A 23,510-nucleotide genomic window follows, 5' to 3' on the forward strand; every position below is an offset into this window, starting at 1 on the left:
GACTCCTGTGCAGGCTGGGATTCCTCCAGTTCAGCCTCTGAATCAGATTCCCAGGCCATCACACCGGGGAACAAATGCAGAACTTGTAACCTGTTGCTGGCACCCGTCGGTCTTGAGAGACAATGGAGTGCGCTGCCAGGGGCGAAGTCAAACATCAGCAGCACCAAAGTGACCTCTCTGGGGTGCAAGCCTGGGCAGTGTGTGTGGAGGTCCTGGTTTGTCCACGTGACAAGATGACCACCCCCCTCTTGGGCTCGCTGAGGTGGTCCAAAGGAAAGCAGAGCAAGACGTTTGGCACCAGCTTGGCTGCAGGAGTTGCCAGAAGGAGGAATACAAGGCACCATCCAACTGTCTTAGGGACTCCACTCTGGATTTGCGTAGGGTTTACTCCTGAGCCCTTTCTTCGCCTGAAGATGTCCTGCAAGGAGGAATTTTAGGATCAGTGTTTTCTTTCTCCTAAATGGGTTACCCTCCCAGGTCAATGAGGCTCATCTGCCCCTCACTTCCCGCCACGTTCTTGACCATTGAAAGCCAGTGTGGTGTAGTGGTTAAGAGTAGTGGACTCATAATCTGGGGAACCAGGTTCACTTCCCCGCTCCTCCACATGCAGCTGCTGGGTGACCTTGGGCTAGTCACACTTCTCTGAAGTCTCTCAGCCTCACTCACCTCACAGAGTGTTTGTTGTGGGGAAGGAAGGGGAAGGAGATTGTTAGCCGCTTTGAGACTCCTTAGTAAAGGTAAAGGGACCCCTGACCATTAGGTCCAGTAGTGGCCAACTCTGGGGTTGCGGCGCTCATCTCGCTTTATTGGCCGAGGGAGCCGCCGTACAGCTTCCAGGTCATGTGGCCAACATGACTAAGCTGCTTCTGGCGAACCAGAGCAGCGCACAGAAATGCCATTTATCTTCCCGCTGGAGGGGTACCTATTTATCTACTTGCACTTTGACGTGCTTTTGAACTGCTAGGTTGGCAGGAGCAGGGACCAAGCAATGGGAGCTCACCCCGTCGTCGGGATTCGAACCGCCAACCTTCTGATCGGCAAGTCCTAGGCTCTGTGGTTTAACCCGCAGCACCACCCGCATCTCCTAAGGAGTTGAGACTCCTTAGGGTAGTGATAAAGCAGGATATCAAATCCAAACTCTTCTTCTTCTTCATTGGACCCACTGCAACAGCTGAACTATGTACTGAAGGTCATCTTTGTCTCACACCTTCTCTGAAGGTCTTCAAATAAGTTGCAGAACCATCTGCTGAGGATGGTTTTCTAGCATTGAGTGGGGGCTGGAGCAGAAGACCTCAAGACACGACCCCCCTGCGGCTCTTTTAAAGGGTTTGAACACTCAAATCCTCACCTCACCTCACTCAGCGTTCATTGTGAAGGGGAAAGAACCTGCCACCACTTCGTCGTATTAATAAAAACATTTTCTTTTTATTTTGATACAAAAATTAAATAGCAAAGTTTGGGGTCTTTTGTACAATGATAAATTAGAAATTTACAATAGACGTAGTTAACTCTTCTGTACAATCACCAACAAAGAAAAAATATATATCAGTGTCCATTTACCTTAAAAAGTTTCAGGGATAAGCAATTATCATCCTGAAGGTGAGTAACATAAAACATGTACCTGTGTGCCAAACAGCTTAAGAAACCTGGTTGTTTTAGGACAATTACTTTTAATGGGAGCAAGGAAAGGGCAAAAAGGAGGGAGAAACTGCTCCAGAACAGAAGAGAACTTTATTAAAGGGAAAAGTAAAATTGGAAGTAAAGGTGCTTAAATCTTGGAAACGTCGTATTTTTGTTGTTAGAAGAACAAATAGCAATGAATGGGGGGGGGGGAGAGAGATGAATGAATGAATACATAAAAATGAAAGCCACAACCCAAAAGTCTAATCATTCAGCTCTACTCCAGACCTGCAGAGAAAAGAGGTGTGAGGAATTTTGAGATAAGCAAAAAAAGGTTGTACCATTTCAGAGCACAGGCAGGGGTTTGGTTGTTGTTTTTTTAATGTCCTTTTATGACACGAGAGATGGAACCTTTTTTCACTCAAGGGCCACAATCCCTTCTGGACAACCTCCTGGGGGCCGCCTGCCAGGAGAGGGAGGAGGACAGAGCAATAGATGTGGATTTTGTGCAGCGGGCAAGCTTCCTTGCACTCACATGCCCCTCTCTAGCTAGGAAACCGAGAAGATCCAAAACACATTCGAGCCGTGAGAAAACATGAGAGGAGGGTGTAAAAGCAGGTCTGGCAAAGGGTGTCTTGGCCTGGGGAGAGCAAATTTGAACCCTAGACCCCTCCCTCTATGCAGAAGCTAGCTAGCAACAGAAAGCCAGAACAGGAAGGAATGAGCTGTGCTCAACTCATTCTCCGATATGCCTTTAAAAAAACAAAAACCTGCAGGGAGCAAAAGGGGGGAGAGGACATTCAGCACTGGTGGGCTCACACCTGCAGCCTGAAATGCTATAGTCCTCTCTCGCCAATTCAGGGTTCCTTTATTCTGAAGTCATGCACAGATCAGGGTCCAAGAAACAAATGGCCATTTCTACATTCGCAAGAGATGCAGCCACAGGGTCCTTAGAATTCATTTATTTATTAAGGATGCAAGATTTGCAAGGGGTTCTGGGGCAGAGCCCCTGTGATCACACCAAACTGCATTTCCATGAACGGAGACATTGAGAGAGGGCCATCCCCCGGGAACCAGTAGATACATCTGCGCACCGAATACGTGGCAGCGATATCTCCTTCCTGGGCCCACACACAACAGTCGGGGTGTGGGATATAGGCATGATACTGTTTGTGTGAAGGGTCATCAAACCCCCCACACCTGCCATGTACAGTGGTACCTCGGGTTACATATGCTTCAGGCTAAATACGCTTCAGGTTACAGACTCCGCTAACCCAGAAATAGTGCTTCAGGTTAAAAACTTTGCTTCAGGATGAGAACAGAAATCGTGCTCCGGCGGCACGGCAGCAGCAGGAGGCCCCATTAGCTAAAGTGGTGCTTCAGGTTAAGAACAGTTTCAGGTTAAGAATGGACCTCCGGAACGAATTAAGTACTTAACCCGAGGTACCACTGTAATGGTTTTTGGTGGTGCTGAAGGTGGCCCAGGCCACATGAGACCCCCAAAGCCAACAGCAGAGAGGGAGATCGCCTAGTAATAGCACATGGGGAATAAGAAACAATGGAGGAACACAGCTGTCAGGCAGAGACTCTATAGCTGGGACCATGTATTTATGCTCCAGTTCTCAGGTACAATTTCCCCTCACCTGGGTGGATTGACTGGCATTAAGATTATAAAACAGGAAACCTAAATATTTAAAAAGGCAGACCAAGTGATAGCAAGTGGGAATTATCATTGATGGTCACTAGCCAGGATGGCTATATTCTTTATTCATTATACATGCTGTTGAGAATCATAAATTGTAGAGTTGTGAGGGACCCTTAGGGTCATCTAGTCCAACCCCCCATAATGCAGTAATCTTCTGCTCAACCTGGGGCTTGAACCCATGACCCTGAGATTAAGAGTCTCCTGCTCTACTGACTGAGCTAGTCCAGCTGACTCACAAGTGGGGAGAGGGCTGTTGTGCTCAGGTTCTGCTTGCGAGTTTACTGAGGGGTCTTCTAGATGCTTTGGAAACCTGTGCTAGGTGGAGCTGATGGGGGTTGTGGACCCCTCAGTGTGGAGAAAGCATGTTAGGAGCAAATGGGTTTGCACCTTGTTATTATGGCAAGGTTCCCTGAGCTTCGGAGGAACTCTGGCTGCATTCACACGGCGGCCTAGCCCAACATCACATTTCCCTAACTTTTAATTTCCACATTATTTTTGAGCTTTCAAATGACACAAAAGCAAGGCACTTCTTGGAATATGGTGGTGCAAGTTGTGCACTAAGCATCCATATTACAGTGGTACCTCAGTTTAAGAACGGCCCTGTTTATGAACTATTCGGTTTACGAACTCCGGAAGTAGTGTCCCGGTTTGCGAACTTTACCTCAGTCTAAGAACGGAATCTGAACTGTGGAAGGGCACTGGCGGTGAGAGGCCTCATTAGGGAAAGCGCACCTCAGTTTAAGAACAGTTTCAGTTTAAGAACAGACTTCCGGAATGGGTTAAGTTTGTAAACCGAAGTACCACTGTACAGTGGTACCTCTGGATACGAACGGGATGCGTTCCAGAGCCCCGTTCTTATCTAGAAGGAAATGTAACTAGCGATGGCATGTCTGCGCACGCACGTGCCGCTTTTCGGCGCTTCTGCGCATGACATCATTTTGAGTGCCTGCACATGCGCAAGCGGCGAAACCCGGAAGTAACACGCTCCGTTACTTCCGGGTTGCCACGGAGCACATCTCGAATGCGCTCACCCCGAACGCATTCAACCCGAGGCATGACTGTATTTGCAAACAGGTTTATTTTTCTGGAAGAAAGTATCACAGACACAATGTTGCACGATAGTTCCAGAAGTGACTTTTAAAGTTTTGCAAAAGCTCAAATAGAATGCAGAGCTTAAGAGTTAGAGAGAAGTTGTGAAAAAGGAATAAACTGCCATGTGAATGCAGCTGGTGTCTAAAGCTGTGGCAGTAGAAAATCACCGTTCATCCTGGGGAGAAACTAGCATCTGAGCACCGGGTCAATTCCATGCACTGTGCTATTGTTGGCAACATAGGAACCCATGGGTGGGCTTGAAATAACCTCTGGAGCAGTAGCTCGGACGTAGCCACTGAAGTGGGTGAAAAGGGAGAAAGGAAACTACGGCAGAACTCTCGAGCACCAACAGGTTTGAGCAGGTGCTTTTTTTAAAAGGCACCCAGCAGAAACAATCTGTCATATGCATTGATCCAGGCAGCTTGAAAGAGGCACTTGAATGATCTTTGGAAAGGGAGAGGGGAAAATATTGCTGCCACTCCTTCTTCTCACCAGCCAACTGGACCGGAAAGTTTTTGCTTTTCTTTTTTTAAAAGGAGCCTAGTGAGAGCAGCAGGTGACATGCACAGCTCTCCACGCTCCCAGCTCTGTGCTTGCGGTGCCAACCCAAAAGTACCAGCCGGGGAGGGAGGGATATTATTTTAGCACTTGGTTTGCACATGTGCCTATACAGTGGCACCTCCTTCTCCTACAAAGAAATGATGGCTCTCTGCTTGTTGTTGGGGCTCGACTCCCATCTTCCCCTGCCAACACGGCCAAGGTCAGGAATGATGGGAGTTGGGATTCGGCAACATCTGGAGGGGCCGCAGGTTCCCCCTCCCGGCTGCTCTCCATGGTATGCGCCACCCATGCGCAACATTTGCACATTGGAGAAAGGACTGTGCATGCACAGGGAAGGGACGCAAGAAGAAAACTCTTGAATTCAAGGCCCACACAAGGAAGGCAAGCCGTGCTGTGAACGCAATTGCCCGCCAGGCAGTCGGGCAACCATTAACATTCTGTTCTCTGACAAACATCTGAGCAGCTTCTGCCAACTGCCTACAGGCTAAAGTCAAGTTTACAGTCATCAAACTCCCACCAGCTAAATATTGCTTCACTGAACTTGGCTGCCTAGCTTTAAGATGGCATTACTCACCAAGCAATAGCCAGGTTTATTCTCTTGGGGTCATGTAACAGGGCAGGTGGGGTGAGGGGGCAGCTTACCCTTTTAGCTAAAGACAAGAAAAGAAAAGCGCGACTGATAAAGACACGCAGGCACAAACAACGCTTTCATTTTGGTTCAGAGTGAGTCAGCTGTACCCCCTGGTCTCATGGCTGGAGAATGTCTTTTTAACTGTAATTGACACACAAATTATGCAACTGATCTGTGCACAGGCAAAGCTGCCAAGGAACTTAACATTTCGGTTTGCCCAGACCGGCGTCGACACAGATGCAATCACACAGAGTGAAATATATTAAGCCTTAATTGCTTAATGCAATGGGTCTCCGGGGAAGGACTCATAGGTTTACTTGGAGGGCCTGGGGCGGTGGTGGCCGGTGGGGGGTGGAGAATGACGGGGGGGGGGTTGGCAAGGCAAGAGGAGGAGAGAAAAAGAAACCAAAACAAAACAGTCTCTGAATAAGCCAATTGTCAGAAATGACCCTCCGCTCACTTTTCCTTATTAACCCACATGCTCTAGACGGAAAGACGACTATAAAAATAAAGGAGGACTTTTTCTTATTGAGACTGGAGAGTGTGTGACACTGGGAACAGCAGAGTCATGTATCAGTGCTGGGGGAAGACTGAAAGAGATTCGGGGAAAAGGAGAGGGAGAAGAGAGATGGGAATCTAGCTGCAAGCTAAGGTTAGGCTCTCAGTTTCCAACTTTTTTGTCTCTCCCAATAAGCACAGCCAAGCAGGCAACTCTCTTGCACAAAGCCTCGCTGAAACAAGAACCGTGCAAGAGGACACAGTCAATTTCCCAAAGGATGGTGCCATCCAAATCCCATTAAACCCAACAGCTTGCATGAATGGATCTTATCAAATGGACTTATCAAAAGCTGACCTGAGCATTGAGAGCAACCACACGCTCTCGCCCTCTATCGAGGTTGTAACCTCTTCAGACAACAGGTGGGAGTTGCATGTCGGATGCTCCCTAAATCCTGGCCTTTAAAAAAGAAAGAAAACTAGCCCATCAAGGTGACAGATTCGGGCCGAGCACTCTCCCTGAGGTGCTAGCTTTCTACATGCAAGAAGATTTGGGGGGTGTTGTAAATGATCATGGGTATTTAGACAGCTAGTCTCGCAACTGCAGCTAGAAATGGTACACTCCAACCAAGGCTGCTCCGTACAATTACTCTGAACATGGTAGATCAGTTCCTGGGGAAATTAGCAGCACAGGTGCGAGTGTGGCCCTTGTCTGGAGGCAGCCCAGAGCCTTTGCAGCCTGAGCCACAGAGCTCTACCAGTTCAGCCTGTCTGTGAATGCTTCTCAAAGTAAAGCCAGGGGTTTCTTATAGCACAGGAAGAAGGGGGTCGTGGACATGCCTGAATTTTAGCAAGCCAGTAGCTTTATAGCTGTGGACCGGGCAGCAGTGGCATAGGAAGGGGGGACGCAAATGGCAGAGGCACCCTCCTGGCTGTGATGTCGCTGCGGCAGGGACAGGCAGCTGTATGGCTGGAGGGCGACATCCCCCATACACCAGCAGGACCCCAACGCTGCCAACCCATCACTCACCACCCTGATCCTGTCTATTTCTTGTCAGCAGCAGTGCCTTCGCAGCCGGGAGAGTGCCACTGCCGAGACCACAGGGCAGCAAGTTTCAAGGATCTCCTTTGGTTTTGCTTTTTAACTTAAGATCCTGGTGTTCAGCACCTGGAGCATGTGCAGAACACCTAATACTGGGAAAGAACAAAAGAAATCTGAGCCCAGAAATGTGCTTCCAAGTCCCAGAACTGGATAGATCTTACAGGCCTTCCACACAGACACACACACCCCTGGGTTACCCCAAGCTTCCTTCATTTCAGCAGTATAATTCAGAGAGGGTCACTGTGTTGCTGCTGTGGTTGAACATCTAAGAGTCAGACTTGCATGACCAACAGCAAACATCTCAGAAATCTACCAGTAAGCTACCTTCTGCCTACTCATGGTTTGGATTGACCTCGGACAACCTTGTGGAATCCAGAGGTTGTTGGGACTACAACTCCCATCAGCATGGGGTGTGGGCAGGGGCTGATGTAGCCCAGCAATAGCTGAAGGCCGCCAGGTTGTCCTAGGCTGGCTTAGACTATAGGGACTGTGCTTGGCTTCCGATTATCTGACAGCCCTAGTGGCATGCAGACATCAGGGCAGGCGCTGGAAGACGAACGTTCACCTTCCAACCCTCCATGGCGGCAGACCTTTGCGCAGCAGGATCTCAAGTCCCTGGAAGCCAGCAGCCCTGAAGAAGAGTTCCCTAGAGCAACAGCAGCAGAGATCCCCTTTCTAAATTCTTTCCTGCACAAGACACACAGCTAAAAATACAACTCAGGGCAGGGTGAGGAGGAATAAAGAGAAGGCACATGATGCGTCACTAGGAGGTGCTAAGTCCCAAGACTCCTCAAGGCACAAGGATTTCAACCGGTTCCCATTTTTTGTCTTCACAGCTTCTGAAAGCCTCTGCAGGCTCCCTTTGTTGCTGTTTTTTTTTTGCGGGAGCAAAGCCCTGCTGTTCACAGCACACACACACAAACAAGTCCTTGCAGTTTATTCGGGCCTTCTCTGCGCGCCCTTTCCCCACCACCTCCCAAAAAGCACAGCTCCTTTCCGTGGCATGCAAACCACTGCGACCTTCCTGCCGCAGTTGCTCGCATGAACCTGGCTCTTCCCACAGGCGGAGAGAGAGCGCACCCGGCAGGTCCGCCCGCCATGCGTTGGTCCACTTTATACCACAGTCTCGTTCCCTTTCCCAGGCTTCACCCAGCCGTCGGCCCTCTTCTCCCCCCGTTTCACCCTGCCAGAGTTCACCAGCCGGTTCGAGCACTTCTGCCAGGTGTGTAGCGTTTTGGCAGACCAAATCCACATGCCGGAGGTGATGCCCACCAGCAAGGACATGAAGATCTTCAGCATCTCCACCGCCATGTTGGAGTCGTCCGCCGAGTAGCGGAAGATAGTCCAGTTGGAGATTTCGTAGAAGTAGCAGGCGATGACGCAGGTGGCCGGGACGGTGTAGAGCACCGAAAAGACCCCGATTTTCACCATCAGCCTCTCCAGCTTGTCGGTTTTCGTCCCGTCCTTCTGAAGGTTGGACCTGATTTTAAAGAGAGCCACCAGGCCGGCCGCAATGAACAGGGTCCCGATCACCAAATAGGTGAAAAGAGGGGCCACCACGAAACCCGTCAGTGCGTCCAGGTTCTGGTTCCCCACATAGCACAGCCCGGTCAGCTCGTCCACGTCCACCAGCCTCATGATCAGGATGACGATGGTCTTCACGGCGGGAATGGCCCAGGCCGTGATGTGGAAATAGGAGCTGTGCATTTCGATGGCCTCGTGGCCCCACTTGAGCCCTGCGGCCAGGAACCAGGTCAGGGTCAGGATCACCCACCAGATGGAGCTGGCCATCCCGAAAAAGTACATCAGCAGGAAAATGATAGCACATCCTGTGTTCTTGAGGCCTTCTTGGACGAGGACAGGTTCTGCCGCCTCCTCAAAGTCGCAGGAAATCCTCTCCCGGCCCACGATCAGCCGGACGATATAGGCGATGCTATAAATATTGTAGCACATGCTCAGGAAAATGATGGGGCGTTCGGGGTAGGAAAACCGATAGGAATCAACCAGAAAGGTCAGGACCGTGAAGGCTGTGGAAATGAAGCACAGGCTAGCCCACACTGCCATCCAGATGTCTGTAAACTCCTTGGCCGAACGGCTGTAGAGGCCGGCGTCGTAACCACACTTAAGGGCGCAGTTCAGGCTCCTCTTGACCCAGATGTATTGGTCCGGGTTTGATCCCACTGAGTGGCATTCCTCTCCAGGGTTCAAGGGCGACTTGCTGTGAAGAGGCACCTCCTCATCCCCCGGGCCCTCCATGCACATGTGGTTGTCGCCGTTTTGCGGTGGGAACTTGCTGCAGTTCAGGGTTTCCGGCCAGGAGAAGCCGAATTCCTTCAGGACCGGCTCACAGCGCCTCTTGACGGAGAGGCACATGCCGCTGCAGGGGCCGATCGGGGTGTCAATCTTTTCTGTGCACAAGGGGACGTAGACGGAGCAAAGGAAGAACTGGAAGAAAGAGAGAGGGGGGGAGGAAAGAAAGTACAAGACAACTTTTAGAAGGCTGTAGGTAGGCACCAGTACGCTCTCCCCACCCCAAGCCACTGAGGGAAAATAAAATTGAGAATCGCTTTTTAATACAGAACATAAACCTGAAAGTGTTCAGTTGCCAAAGATTCAGTGTACATTTTGCTCACACTTTAAGATTTGGCCAAGGTCATACCAAGGATCGGCACAGAGCTATATTTCACAAAACACATACAGAGAAAGCACATTATTCATTATTGAAGGCCACGGGCCAAACCAGATAGGACTTTTATAAGATTGCCCTACGTCCAGAATTTCCCAGACATATCTGGAATACTGTGGTCATAAGCAGTGTCCAGGCGGAAATTGGCAGGAACGTCCAGGAAAATCCGGACGTATGGCAAGCCATGGCAGCAATGTCATTTTCCCCAATTTCCCTTAAAAATAGGCAATTTTATTTTGTGTCTGGATTTTCACTTGTTGAAATATGGCAAACCCTAACTTTTATCATGTGGTTTGATGCTGTGTAGCAGCTTGTTTAAGAAATAGGTGGCTCCAGAGGGGAATGTCCCAGGCTGGGCCTGCAGGAAGGAAGAGTTTCAATCCCTTTGCCACTGTCCCAGTCAGGACTCACCCTGCCTTCCTACTATTTGTGATGGTCCCTTTCCTCCTTCCATGGCAGGTTGCAGGATCAGGGTTAAGACTGTAGACCCCCACCACACGACAGTCCTGACTGGGCTAAACTGCTGCTAAACAACGAAACAAAAAGCTCTGCAACACCAAATTGTGTGACAAGGCACATTTACTTTGGTCCAGAACACAAGAATTTTTAAGGAGTACAGTGGTACCTTGGGTTACAGACGCTTCAGGTTACAGACTCCACTAACCCAGAAATAGTACCTCAGGTTAAGAACTTTACCTCAGGATGAGAACAGAAATTGTGTGGCGGCCGCACGGCAGCAGCAGGAGGCCCCATTAGCTAAAATGGTACCTCAGGTTAAGAACAGTTTCAGGTTAAGAAGAGATCTCCAGAACGAATTAAGTTCTTAACTCGAGGTACCACTGTACAGTGGTACCTCAGTTTACGAACTTAACCTGTTCCGGAAGTCCGTTCTTAAACCGAAATGGTTCTTAAACCGAGGCACGCTTTCCCTAGTGAGGCTTCCCACCCCCAGTGCCTTTCCACCATTCGGATTCCATTCTTAGACTGAGGTAGAAGTCCTCAAACTGGGACACTACTTCCAATTTTGTGGCATTCGTAAACCGAATTGTTCATAAACAGCGCTGTTCTGAAACCGACACACCGCTGTAAAAACTCAAACTAGAAAATATGCTACAGAGGGTAAATTTCATGGGAAAGGGCAATGATATATCTCCCCCCTCCCAGACTACAATTCCATCCAGAGCATCTCCTCCTTCAATTCTATAAAGACTTGGCTATCATGCCTGACCCATGCAACAGAATCAAACAGAATATTCTTGCCTTGTAGGGGTTGGAATAGATGACCCCTGGTGTCGCTTTCCAACTGTACAATTCATGATTCTAAGCCACACTATTATTGTTTCCGGGGATTATTTAATGCAAGTGTAAGAACCCAAGTTTTGAGTTCTGCCCTCAGATACAGATTTTAAAACTCTGCATTTATGAAGTGAGCATGGGCAGGATAACTTCCAAGTTTCGACAGATTTTCTCCCTTTTTTAGGGTTCTGAAAGTTTTGGTATTGCTGGGAATAAGTCTAGCAAAGTGCTTTATAGTCTCATTACTCCCATTTTTCAGACAAGGGCTCAGTGACATGTCCAAGACCTATGCTCTTTAAATTAAACCTGTCTCTTTAAACTCTGAAAGAGCTTTATTTCCCAAACATGCAAGAGAATACCAGGCTTCCCATTAAGAAACAGTTTTAAAGAAGGAAGGAAAATTAAGCTTGTAAACAACCACTTTAGCTGCCAGCAGTAAGTACAGAATCCCTCTCAATGACCATCTGAGATGACTATCTGTCAAGGATGCTTTAGCTGAAATTCCTGCATTGCGGGGGGGTTGGACTAGATGACACCTGGGGTCCCTTTCCAACGCTAAGATTCTATGATCCTATGACCAGGCAGGAATGCTTTAAAACATCACAATAATCTTAGGCCGCAGCTACTAATGTGGGCTAATAAAAATATCTGTGGGCTAGTAACTTGTCTGAGCTTATTTGCAAGGCTGTTTTAACTGCATGAAAAAAACGAGCATTTCATTTGCCATCGCCTGCGCTTGGAAGCTGCACAGTTGCCCATTTCTTTAGTACATTCCATTTAGAAGTCAACTCAAAGATTCTCTCTCTAGTGGTGTGAAAATAGCTGGAATACTCCAGGCATAGCTGCTCCTCGTTTTGTTTATTAACTCCAATTCAGAGTGCACTCTCTCCCATGTGAGCCGCAGTCCAAATTCCTGAGCTGCCAGAGGGAACATACATTCAGGCAGGGATAACCTGCCAATCAGAAGGGGGGGGGACCATTTCAGCTCCATCGTTTCTTAAGCCAACTGCTTTCCGACTTCACGGGTAAATTAACCTCAAGAGAGGGAGGGGGGAGAACGCGGGAAGCGACAGAGAACTGGAGAGATCTTTTGAATATTCTGTTTCACCCTGGCAGCCCCTCCTGGATTTAGATGTTATTGTAAGTGGGTTTCTTATCTGCAGATTCACACCCAGTGGAAATGTTTGCACCAAAAGTTCCTTCTCGCATGTCTGCATAAGCCTTCCGGTTTCCTTCCAGGCCCAGAAGAGTGTGGTTTAGTTGCATATTTTATAACTCACTTGTTTGATTGTTTTTATTCTTACACTGCAAGCCGCTCTGGGTACAATAGAAGGGAAATGGCATAAGCAGCTTTGACATTTCGTCTCAGACTAGTTCCAGGAAGAAGCAGGTCCAAAATCCCTACTGCTGTTATGAAGCTCACTAGATGCCCCTGGGTCAGCCTAACCAACCTTGCAGGGTTGTTGTAAAATTTGGTGGGAGCCGGGAGAGAACTACTACATATGCAACCTTGGACTCAATGGAGGAAAAGCAGGAAATAAATGTAGTACCTGTCGAAATGCACAGAGGTTTCTGGAACTGTGGCTTTGCACTCCAGAGTTGCAAGTTAGATATTAACTGCCCACGGGTAGGTTGGAAAATAAAGGAGCAAACAACCTGCCTCACTGCAACTGAACAGAGAATTACCAAAACAAAACTGCAAATGACGGGGGCAGGGCTGAATCCTGGTTGGCTTAAATGCACCTGCCACCCTCCTCACCTTGGATGGCAAGAATTTGCAACCCATCTTCAGAAAGCTGTGAAGATGTCTCAATGTGTGGCGTTCCTAATTTTAACTCTTCTCTCTCCCTCCCTCTTCCACCCACCCACCAGGGGGGTAAATATCCAATTGCACCTGCTGGTTTGAGATACTTGGCAAAGGTTGTTTTTTTGTGTGTGTTTTTTTCCTCTCTTCTAAATGTCAGCTACTATCTGCCCTCTGGGCTCTTTGTGCCAGGTTGTGCCAAAGCATAGCAAAGCGGGCGTTGGACTGATTGTGAGCCGTGGCAATTCACTGAAAAGAACTGAAGGTCTACCGCAGACCTGCTGCGGCTCCCCAGCAAATGCAAGATTCTGGGAAGCCCCCTGTGGAAGCATCACTTTCTGAAGACTCTCCTGCAATCAGAGGGTGTGTCTGCGTGGCTCAGGTCAGCTCTACAAAGGAGGGAGATGGTCTATATCTGGTGCAAAGTTCCACAAAGCAGCTCAAGGAGAAGGAGACACGTTTCCCTGGGGCTGTGCAGAAGTCTAGCGTGTCCGTCCTTGTGCAATTGGGGGTGTACGTACCTGAGTTTCAAGGGGTCAGGTACACAGGGCAAACAGGATTCCTGGGGGAGTTCTTCTTGCAGGGGTGGCTTTGCCCAGCTGAGGCTTAGCAACATCTGCCCAGCAAAACCTCCAGGCATGCGGAGGCAGAGCTGGATTAAAGTTGGTGCCTGCCGCTGGAGGGCTCAACAGCTCTTCTGCACCAAACTGCCAGGGCGAGGGAGGGAACACCTGAAAGGGGCAGCAGGCTGGATTACCGAGAATCGGGGATCCCAGAGCGTTTAGGGCTACTGGCACCAGAGGTTCGTTATCAGGTCATCAGGGCAGAATGGGGAAGAGACAAAGGAGGAGGTGGAAATCAAAACACAAAGAGGCAGGTGGCACAAGGAGCAAAAAGTAGTATCGAACAGCGAAAGGGCTTTACACTCAAGCAGAAAGGCAACTCTGATCTCCAGCCTTTTGGACTCGGATCCAATAAGCCCCTCGTCTGAGGTTTGAACTACGAAGGGTGGGCATGGCACGCACAACGCACCGCCTTGCTTGAGAGTTGGCCAGCTTCAGACTCCCGGCTGAATCAGCACACCTGATCCCCCCAAAGCCTTCTGTCTGGAAACACCCAGGAATGGATTAGGCTCTCCATTGCTGCCATGAGTGTGTTTCGAAAGGGTGGGGAACACTCACTATTTCCTCATCCTGGCAGTGAATAACACGCCAGGTATGGCAGAAGAATTGGGTCTGAGGCGGAGCCCCACCAACAGCCCACCTTCAAGATCCTTGGCTAAAGTTCCTTTTTGTGTGCAGCAATAAGAGAACAGTAACCTTAAGCATGAGCAGAAAGCATTCCGCTCCCGAGCACGTAGCCCCCCACGTCTAGGCTTGTGAAGTGCGCTCCCACCCTCAGAGGACGAATCACCACCTTCCCACAGCGGTAAGGGAAATGCACTCTGCACACGCCCCGAGACCCTCTCATGCATTCACTCCAGCCGCAGCGTCCACTTCTGGCTCATTGCTGGCGCTAAAAGCACCAGTCTTTTGAAAAACCCAGAAGTGGCTGAGCGGCGTTCTCTTTTGCGCGCGTTTTCCCCGACGTTAAAGCCCGGTGCGGTCCGAACGGGATTACTCCTCCTACGTAAAGTGGGCTCAGGATCGTAACCCTCGGGAGGCAAGTGGGCGCAGCTCAAGGCTGACGACTCCCCAAGGAGAAGCGTCCGTGGGGAGCTCCGCCGGCGCGCAGCCCAAGGTAAGCGGCAGCCTTGACCAGCCTCGAGGGCCGGATAAATCCCTGGGCGTTTGGCGAGCGAGGGAAAGAGCGGAGAGGCCGGGGTTGGAGGAGACGTCGGACCCACCTTGAGCTGGCTGGAGCAGCCGTACTGGATGAGCGGCGTGAAGGTGGTGAGCTGCAGCTCGGCGTCGGGCTGCCAGTCGTTGCCGGCCAAGTTGGGCATCTTGGTGACGTTGTAGCCCAGGTTCTGACACATGGGGATGCGGATGGCATCGCAGCGGCGCTCCTCCTCGTCGAAGCCGCGCGCGCCTTGCGCCCGCAGGAGAAGCAGGAGCAGCAGCGGCGGCAGCAGCAGCAGCCGGGCAGCGCTTTCCCCCGGCTCCGGGGCCATCGCCCAGCCAGCTGCCCGGCTTCCCCTTCGCCGCCGGGCTCCAGCCCAGCCCGAGACACACGAGGAAGCCGCGAGGCGCCACCCCAAAGCGGCCCCGCCGACCCAAAACGCCCGTGCAGTCCGTGCGCCCGGCCCGTGCGCCCTCGGAGCGCGCGTCTGGCTGAGCCGGCGGCGCAGCGCGGGGTGACACAAGCGAGGCAGCCCCTCCAGCCAACGCCAGGCGCCGCGGCCAATGGCGGAGGCCGGCGAGGGGTGGGGGGAGCAACCTGCCCGGGGGAGGGGCCGGCGGGCGGGGGAGGGGCCGGCCCGCCCCGATAGGGAGCCGCGCCCACCGAGGGAAAGTTAGAAGCCCGCGCGGGGTCACTTTCCCGGGAGCGGCGGGGCGACGGCGGCCGTTTGGAAGAGGCTTCGGTGCCCCAGGGCGAAGGAGCGCCGCGGCGGAGCTTGCTTAGCGCATTCGGCGGAATTGAAAATGACCGAACCGCCTGGGAAGTGGAGGGGGCGGACTGCCGTCTAGGCTAGCTCCGGCTTGGGGCGCAAGGCTGCAGAGGAACCAATTCCAAGGGGCCGAGGTCTCTTCTTCCCCTTCCTCCAATATATTTTTTTGAGGGGGACAGCTTCCGCCCTCTCCAAAGTTGATGGGCATTGCCATTTAAATTTTTGGGGGGTGCAACACGTGATCAATTATGTGGGGCAGGGCTTAATCCAGTTGGCACCCCTGCAAGGCTGCAATTCTTTGCAAACTTGCTCGGAAGGATCTTAGAGCTTGCTGCTGAACAAACATGAACAGGAGCACGTATCTTATGCATTTTGTGGCTTTAGAGTCATAGATATGTGCAGTTGGAAGGGGCCCCTTTCTGGTCCAACCCCCTGCAATGCAAGATTCCCAGGGTGGCCTCGAACCACCAACCAGACACTCTGAACAGAATTTACATCCCACTCACTGTACTGGCCAGCTGTTGAGGGTAACTTTTTATGCCTTGTGACACTTGTGGTGCAGTGGGTCAGTGTGACCGGCTGTTAACCAGAAGGTTGGCGGTTCAAGGCCACCCAGGGATGGCTGTGGGCAGGATTCCGGCATTGCAGGGGTTTGGACTAGGTGACCACCAGTGTCCCTTCCAACTCTATGATTCTATCAATTTATTTATTTATGAAGAATACTCATGGGCTAAAATGTCATTTAAGAAAATTAAAAGTGGTTTACAACAATTACAAATTACGTTAAAAAGCACATGAAAACACTTAACTCACATATCACTTGCTATTACTGCAGACGTTTATTTTTTCAAAATCCTTGCAGCATAGAAATGTTTTCAGCAAACATTTAAAGGTTAAAACCGAAGGTGCCTGCTATTGGACGGATACTCGACAGAACCTGTTGGCATCTGTCTGTCTTGGGAGATAATGGAGGAGTGCCCCTTTGGGGGTGAGGTCAAGCTGCTGGAAGGTCACAGCGGCTGCTGTGGCTGTAGAGACATGTTTGGTTGCAGCCGGGGCAGGTCATGTCCATGGAATGGAAGATGGCAGGATCTCTCCCAAGGATGTGCTCTATGGGGAGCTGGCTTCAGGCACCAGGCCAGTTGGCAGACCAACTCTGTGTTACCATGATGTCTGCAAACAAGACGTGAAGGCCGGCAACATCCACCCTGTCATGTGGGAATCCACAGAACTGGGAGAATGACACTAAAAGTTTGGTTCCTTATCCATTAAGTCCCACCAGCTATGCTACAATGGGAGCTAATGCTATGGTCAGAAGCTATTGCATAGTCAGAAGCTTCATTGTATTCAATAGGGCTTATTCCATGGTAAGTTTAACAGTGCAATCATACGCTGTTATCTACACTGGTTCCCACTATGTTTCCAAGCACAATTCAAAGTGTTGGTGCTGACCTTTAAAGCTCTAAACAGCCTCGGCCCTGTATACCTGAAGGAGCGTCTCCACCCCTATCGTTCAGCAGGGACACTGAGGTTCTCCCCCAAGGACCTTCTGGCAGTTCCCTCATTGCGAGAAGTGAGGTTACAGGGAACCAGGCAGAGGGCCTTCTCGGTAGTGGCACCCTGCCTGCGGAACGCCCTTCCCATCAGAGGTCAAGGAAATAAATAACTACAACTTTTAGAAGACATCTAAAGGCATCTCTGTACAGGGAAGTTTTTGATGTTTGATGTTTTATTATGCTTTTATATTTGTTGGAAGCCACCCAGATGGGCAGGGTACAAATAATAAAATTATTGTTATTGTTATTACGCATGTCCAGCAGTTAGAACAAGAATAGTGAACTTCTCCTGAGCGTTGTTGGACTCCAGTCCCCCTCATCCCTGACTATTGGTCATGTTGGCTGGGGTTGATGGGAGCTGGAGTCAAACAACAGCTCCATCAGGCCTCTTCTCCCTCAACAAGATTGCTCAGTCTGTAGAGCATGAGACTCTTAATCTTATGCTCGCAGGTTCGAGCCCCACAGTGGGCAAAGCAATTTCTGCATTGCAGAGGGATGACCCTCGTGGTCACAACTCTATGATTCTATGAGCTGTTACCATTCCAACACACTGCCTCAGTGGGAGAGATAGGAAGCAGGACTCAGTGCATTGTTGTTGTTGTTTAGTCGTTTCCGACTCTTCATGACCCCATGGACCAGAGCACGCCAGGCACTCCTGTCTTCCACTGCCTCCCACAGTTTGGTCAAATTCATGTTAGTAGCTTCGAGAACACTATCCGACCATCTCATCCTCTGTCGTCCCCTTCTCCTTGTGCCCTCCATCTTTCCCAACATCAGGGTCTTTTCCAGGGAGTCTTCTCTTCTCATGAGGTAGCCAAAGTATTGGAGCCTCAGCTTCAGGATCTGTCCTTCCAGTGAGCACTCAGGGCTGATTTCCTTAAGAATGGATAGGTTTGATCTTCTTGCAGTCCATGGGACTCTCAAGAGTCTCCTCCAGCACCATAATTCAAAAGCATAAATTCTTCGGCGATCAGCCTTCTTTATGGTCCAGCTCTCACTTCCATACATCACTACTGGGAAAACCATAGCTTTAACTATACGGACCTTTGTTGGCAAGGTGATGTCTCTGCTTTTTAAGATGCTGTCTAGGTTTGTCATTGCTTTCCTCCCAAGAAGCAGGCGTCTTCGTGACTGCTGTCACCATCTGCCGTGATCATGGAGCCCAAGAAAGTAAAATCTCTCACTGCCTCCATTTCTTCCCCTTCTATTTGCCAGGAGGTGATGGGCCCAGTGGCCATGATCTTCATTTTTTTGATGTTGAGTTTCAGACCATATTTTGCGCTTTCCTCTTTCACCCTCATTAAAAGGTTCTTTAATTCCTCCTCACTTTCTGCCATCAAGGTTGTGTCATCTGCATATCTGAGGTTGTTGATATTTCTTCCAGCAATCTTAGTTGCATCATTTTTGCCAAAAGCCCAGCTCCATCAGGCTCTTTGAAAATGCTCCTTCCCGTTTCCTACTGAGGCTGCAATGCTCTACACACCTACAGTGCGATCCTATGCGCATCAACTCAAACCCACTGAGCTGAAGGAAGCTCTCTCCTGAGCAACTGTGTATAAGTTTCAACTGGGAATTCTTCTGAGTAAGCATGCCTAGGATTGGGTCTGTGCCAATACTGTTGAGTGTGACAGGATTGCTTTTGTTCTCTCATCTCCACGCCCTCTTCTGCATCTCCCAAATGTCTCTCACACCCTTTTCTAATCCTCGCACATCTTGCAAGGGTCCCCCTCTCAGATAAGACCCATCTACAACCCTCTGCAGGGAGTTGCACCCATTCATTATGTTGCAGCGTGTGCCTGATAAGATTCAGCCTAACACAAAAGAGTCATTGTTTCCCCCTAAATAAGAGCAGACAGCTGTGGTATTCCACTGGTCAAACAACTAATAAACCATTTTGCATAGGAAGAATAAGGGTCAATTCAAACAACTAAATTGTGGGGGGGAGACAGATGGGAATCCAGTAGAAGATAAGTCAATGGGCCAGGAGACATCTGGAAAATCAGACAAATGATCCATGCATTGCTTAGATTAGTCTTCCCCAAGAAAGTGTCATCCAGATGTTCTAGACTACAATTTCCACCAGGAATGGAAGCAGCGGTGGGAGTTTTAGTCCATAACATCTGCAGGGCACCAGCTTGGGAAAGGCTAGTCTCGTCTGCCTGGAAATAGCTCTTCAGGGTTTGGGGCAGTTGGAGAGACAGTGTAGTGTAGTGGTTAGAGTGCAGAACTAGGACCCCAGGGTTCAAATTCTCACTTGGCCACAAAGCTCACTGAGTGACCTTGGGCCAGTCACTGCCTTTTGTAGAATCACAGAACTGGAGCTGGAATTGTTCCTGAGGGTCATCTTCTAGTCCAATCCCCTACAATGCAGGAGTCTCAGCCTAAACTACGTACCTCACAGGGTTGTGGGGATTAAATGAGGAAGGGGAGAAGCATATACGCTACCTTGAGTTCCTGAGAGAGAAAGGTGGGATATGAAAATAATAATAATAATCTCTCTGGGAAAATATAAAAGTTGTGCATTTGAGCACAATATTCAGAACTCTTGTAGATACAGATACATCAATTAATTCTTATCAAAATAATTGGGGAGGCATCAGATACCAACCACCATCTGGACTGGATATGGAAAATGTTCCTCAACAAACAATTAGCACAAATTTAAAGGGAAGTTTCCACAAGTTCAAATTTTTGTGCGTGTTGGTGCTCAGGTTCCTGCAGGGCTTGGACCCCTACTTACGCTGCAGCCAGCATTTCATGCTGGAAAACAAAACAGCAAATACATTTATTTTTTGAATTTATATCCCGCCCTTTGTCCCCGAGGAGCCACATAGAGCCAACGCATAAACAATTTAAGAACGAAAACAACAACAACAAAAGCATTAAAACAGTCTAAAAACAATTAGATCTATAAACAGTTTCCATTTAAAACATTCTTCCATCCCTTGGGATAGCTCAGTCAGCAGAATATGAGACTCTTAATCTCAGGGTTAGGGGTTTGAGCCCCGTGTTGGGTGAAAGTTTCCTGCATTGGGTTGGACTAGATGACCCTCGTGGTCTCATGATTTTATTATTTTGGGGTTGTCTCTGGGATGATGCTGTTGCTGAGATAAGCCTCATTATCTGCCCATGGTTAAAGAGCTTGTTATCAGTAGTTCCTGGTGACAATGAAGAAAAACCTTCTAAGGACTTGATTAGGTTTCTCATTGTAAAATGGGGGGGGGGATGTTTCTCATGTCCTTATGTTATATTGTATACTTCTGATGCATGCAATAAAAATAAAATAAAGATATATTTTAGTATATAATCATTATTTTCAGCTACTCTTCACCACTCAGGACTCTACTGGACTAAGGATAATATTAAAGGGTAAAGGGACCCCTGACCATTAGGTCCAGTTGTGACCGACTCTGGGGTTGCGGCGCTCATCTCGCTTTATTGGCTGAGGGAGCCGGCGTGCAGCTTCCGGGTCATGTGGCCAGCATGACTAAGCCGCTTCTGGCAAACCAGAGCAGCGCACAGAAACGTCGTTTACCTTCCCGCCAGAGCAGTACCTATTTATCTACTTGCACTTTGACATGCTTTCGAACTGCTAGGTGGGCAGGAGCAGGGACCAAGCAATGGGAGCTCACCCCGTCGCGGGGATTTGAACTGCTGACCTACTCATCGGCAAGCCCTAGGCTCTGTGGTTTAACCCACAGCGCCACCAGCATCCCAAGGACAATATTCGCCCTTTGCTAATACAGTATTTTCCCAGCATATAACTTTGGTCATGTAAGCCGGCTCTGACTCAAGGCTGATTCACACAATTCTCTGCATGTGGGGCAGATACAGGGCAACTGAATTCTTATTCAGCCAGACCAGGAGTGCCAACTTGGCCCTGTAACCATGGGTGCCCGGGGTTGTGTGTACCATGCAGCATGCATGGCCCTGGCACCTAAATTTGTGGGTGCCTAGCCCCTTCATGGAGAATTTTGTGGGTGCCCAGGTCCCCAGGGAGTTGGCACCTATGAGCCTGGCTTTAGAACAAAGCTCCCGTCTTAGCATGAGATTAAACATTTACAGGCTTTATCATATGCTGAATCAGGCTAGTGATGGAGCCACCAAACAACATATTGATGTGGAAGAAAGGGCTCTGTTCAGCTCGCGACAGATGACATGCAGAGATGGGGCAATTGTGTTTAAAGATAAAATATTTATTTCACGCAAAATGAGGTTTATGCCAATGCCCACAGCGCAACAAAGAAAAGTGCTGTTTCCCAGCACTGTAGTCACTCCACAAATATATTTATATGATCAGCCGTCCAAATCTGACCTAAGTAATTCCTTGCAGTACTTAAAAGTGCCAGCACAGATGAGTTTAGAATATAGACAGCACAGAATGTTGCAGATTGTGACTTCCTCCTTTACTGTACTTTACACAAAGGCACATGTCAGATTCTTCATTTTTACCTCCGTATCGTGCACAAGGAAGTTGACTTTAAATGTATAGTTTGGATGCGTCATTCAAAAATACCTTCCTGAAAGAATATGGCACAAGTGCAAAACATGGAGTTTTTGCTGCAAAACAACTGCAACAGTTTGGCACTGATGTGGAGGGGATCCCAAATTTTGGGATTCATAGTAAATGTTAAGTACAAACACCATGTTTGATGTTTGATGTATCAGCTGCTCAGTTTGTCAGGGGCTGCAAAATGCCAGGTTTCTGCTGCAAAACGATGCAAAGAAAAACCGTGCAAAACTTGAGCACGGGTTTGGAGAGGATCCCAAATTTTGGGGTTGGTAGTTAATTTTCCTGCAAGGAGCCATCGCTGCATCTCGTATCAGCAAACTTGATTGTTCATGCATTATAAGGAGAGAGAAAACTGCTCCTTTTCCCTTATGGGGCATTCCAGAGTTTGTACAGAGTCCTCCTAAGGTTCCCTATCCGTAGGAGAAAGTCAACAGAGGTCAACCAGAGCATATTGAGAAGCAAAGCGGCTAGTAAGCCTGATCCTTATTAGAGGAACTGTTGCAACAGGGTCCCCACTCACCACACGCAGGAGGAAGGAGAACCCTGAACAATGGTGCGCAAGCCCTTATATAGACTTTTGAAATTGCCCAAGACCACCCCCTAAAACATCATACATACATCACAAAAGGAGGCGGTCTACAGCAGAAATCCTGCCTGCCAGGATACCTGATAATGGTCACTGATTGCATTACCTGGGCAGTCTGGCTATTCTTTTGTGATGGTTAATACTTTAGTTCCTGAATTAACAGGCTCACAGGCTCACCCTATTCATACACAAATATGCCCTTAAGACAGGATTTGCAAGTGAAAAGACAATGGAAAGGCTTTCCCCATTTGTCTCCCTTACTCCAGAGGAATATTTGAGGTCATTGGGAGAGTCAAAATGGCTTCAGGATTGCTCTCCCGTACTATTTCAGACCCATGGTTTATATATTTAGATACGTGTGCATTTATCAATATTCTATATTTGAGACCTTAAAATTCTTATAACACAAGTATTGCATGATTCTGAAATATTTTGATACGTTTAATCAGGATGACCCAGCGCACCACTGAGAAAAGGACTACAATATTCCTCCTGCTGAGGAAGCAGAGCAGAACATTTGGGATATTTTGACATTCACTCAGTGAAACAGTCTGCCTCCATATAAGGCAGCTCCCCATGTTACCTGGGCTTGCCCTGCTCTCAGACTTGTGGTAATTGCTTTTAGAACCAATAGGACTTAAAATGTAATTATTGTTGCCAAGGATTGGCCAACAGAGTTGCAAAAACCTTGCTACTCTTCCTTCCAGTCCTGGCACACCTCCAACCATTGGTAATTAATCTAGGTGTGGGATGCTTCTCCAGCCAGCTTGCGATTTCTAACTTAAAGGCATTGGTGGGAAGATGCATGCAGGGTTCATAGACTTCTCGTTCGGCATGCATGAATTAAGTGAGGAGGTATTTGGATTCTGATACCATCAGAAGTGTGGGATGTAACATAAGCAGTCAAGTACAACGCTTCCTGTTTGCCTAGAGTGGACACAGACAGGGGGATGTTGAACTTCCTGTTACACCTGGTCTGGAGCATCCTCCCTTTGCATGTGACAAGGTAGGTGGGCATGACCCTTGCAGACCCCACAAAAGGTCCAGTCACACAGCCACCTTCCTCTTTTGATGCCTTTTCTTCTCTTGGACTGCACAGCTGGCTCTCTGCCAGCAGCACATGGGCCCATCCTTACAAAGATGTAAGTCACACTGTATTTACAACTACTAGCTAAAGCCTGCCTTCAGGGATCCAACTGTGAACTGAATGTGAGTAAACTTCTTATTACTTTTAAAAGAAGCTTCTTGTGTCTTTATTCTTTATAGAAGGGATAAAAGTGTGCTGGTCCGGGGGGGGAAGGTTACCGTGGGG

At 48.9% G+C, this 23,510-nt stretch overlaps 1 protein-coding gene and 1 long non-coding RNA gene across 2 annotated transcripts in view; both read right to left on the reverse strand.

The window, feature by feature from the left end:
• Positions 1-1,405: 1,405 nt before the first annotated feature.
• The window catches only part of LOC307215208, a 446,900-nt gene continuing 424,795 nt past the window's right edge, over positions 1,406-23,510 (reverse strand). The window contains exon 2 of the long non-coding RNA XR_013838384.1: positions 1,406-3,304. This is a non-coding gene — a long non-coding RNA (uncharacterized lncRNA). The remainder of the gene's footprint in view (positions 3,305-23,510) is intronic.
• FZD4 (frizzled class receptor 4) lies at positions 8,068-15,294 on the reverse strand. Its single transcript, XM_079973838.1, has 2 exons — positions 14,839-15,294; positions 8,068-9,651 (listed from the first exon to the last, which is right to left on the reverse strand). The coding sequence occupies exons 1-2, from the start codon at positions 15,103-15,105 to the stop codon at positions 8,320-8,322; spliced, it is 1,599 nt and encodes a 532-aa protein (XP_079829964.1). The 5' UTR covers positions 15,106-15,294; the 3' UTR covers positions 8,068-8,319.

This window comes from Podarcis cretensis (genome assembly GCF_951804945.1).
Source record: "Podarcis cretensis genome assembly, chromosome: 4".
NCBI classification, from domain to species: domain Eukaryota; kingdom Metazoa; phylum Chordata; class Lepidosauria; order Squamata; family Lacertidae; genus Podarcis; species Podarcis cretensis.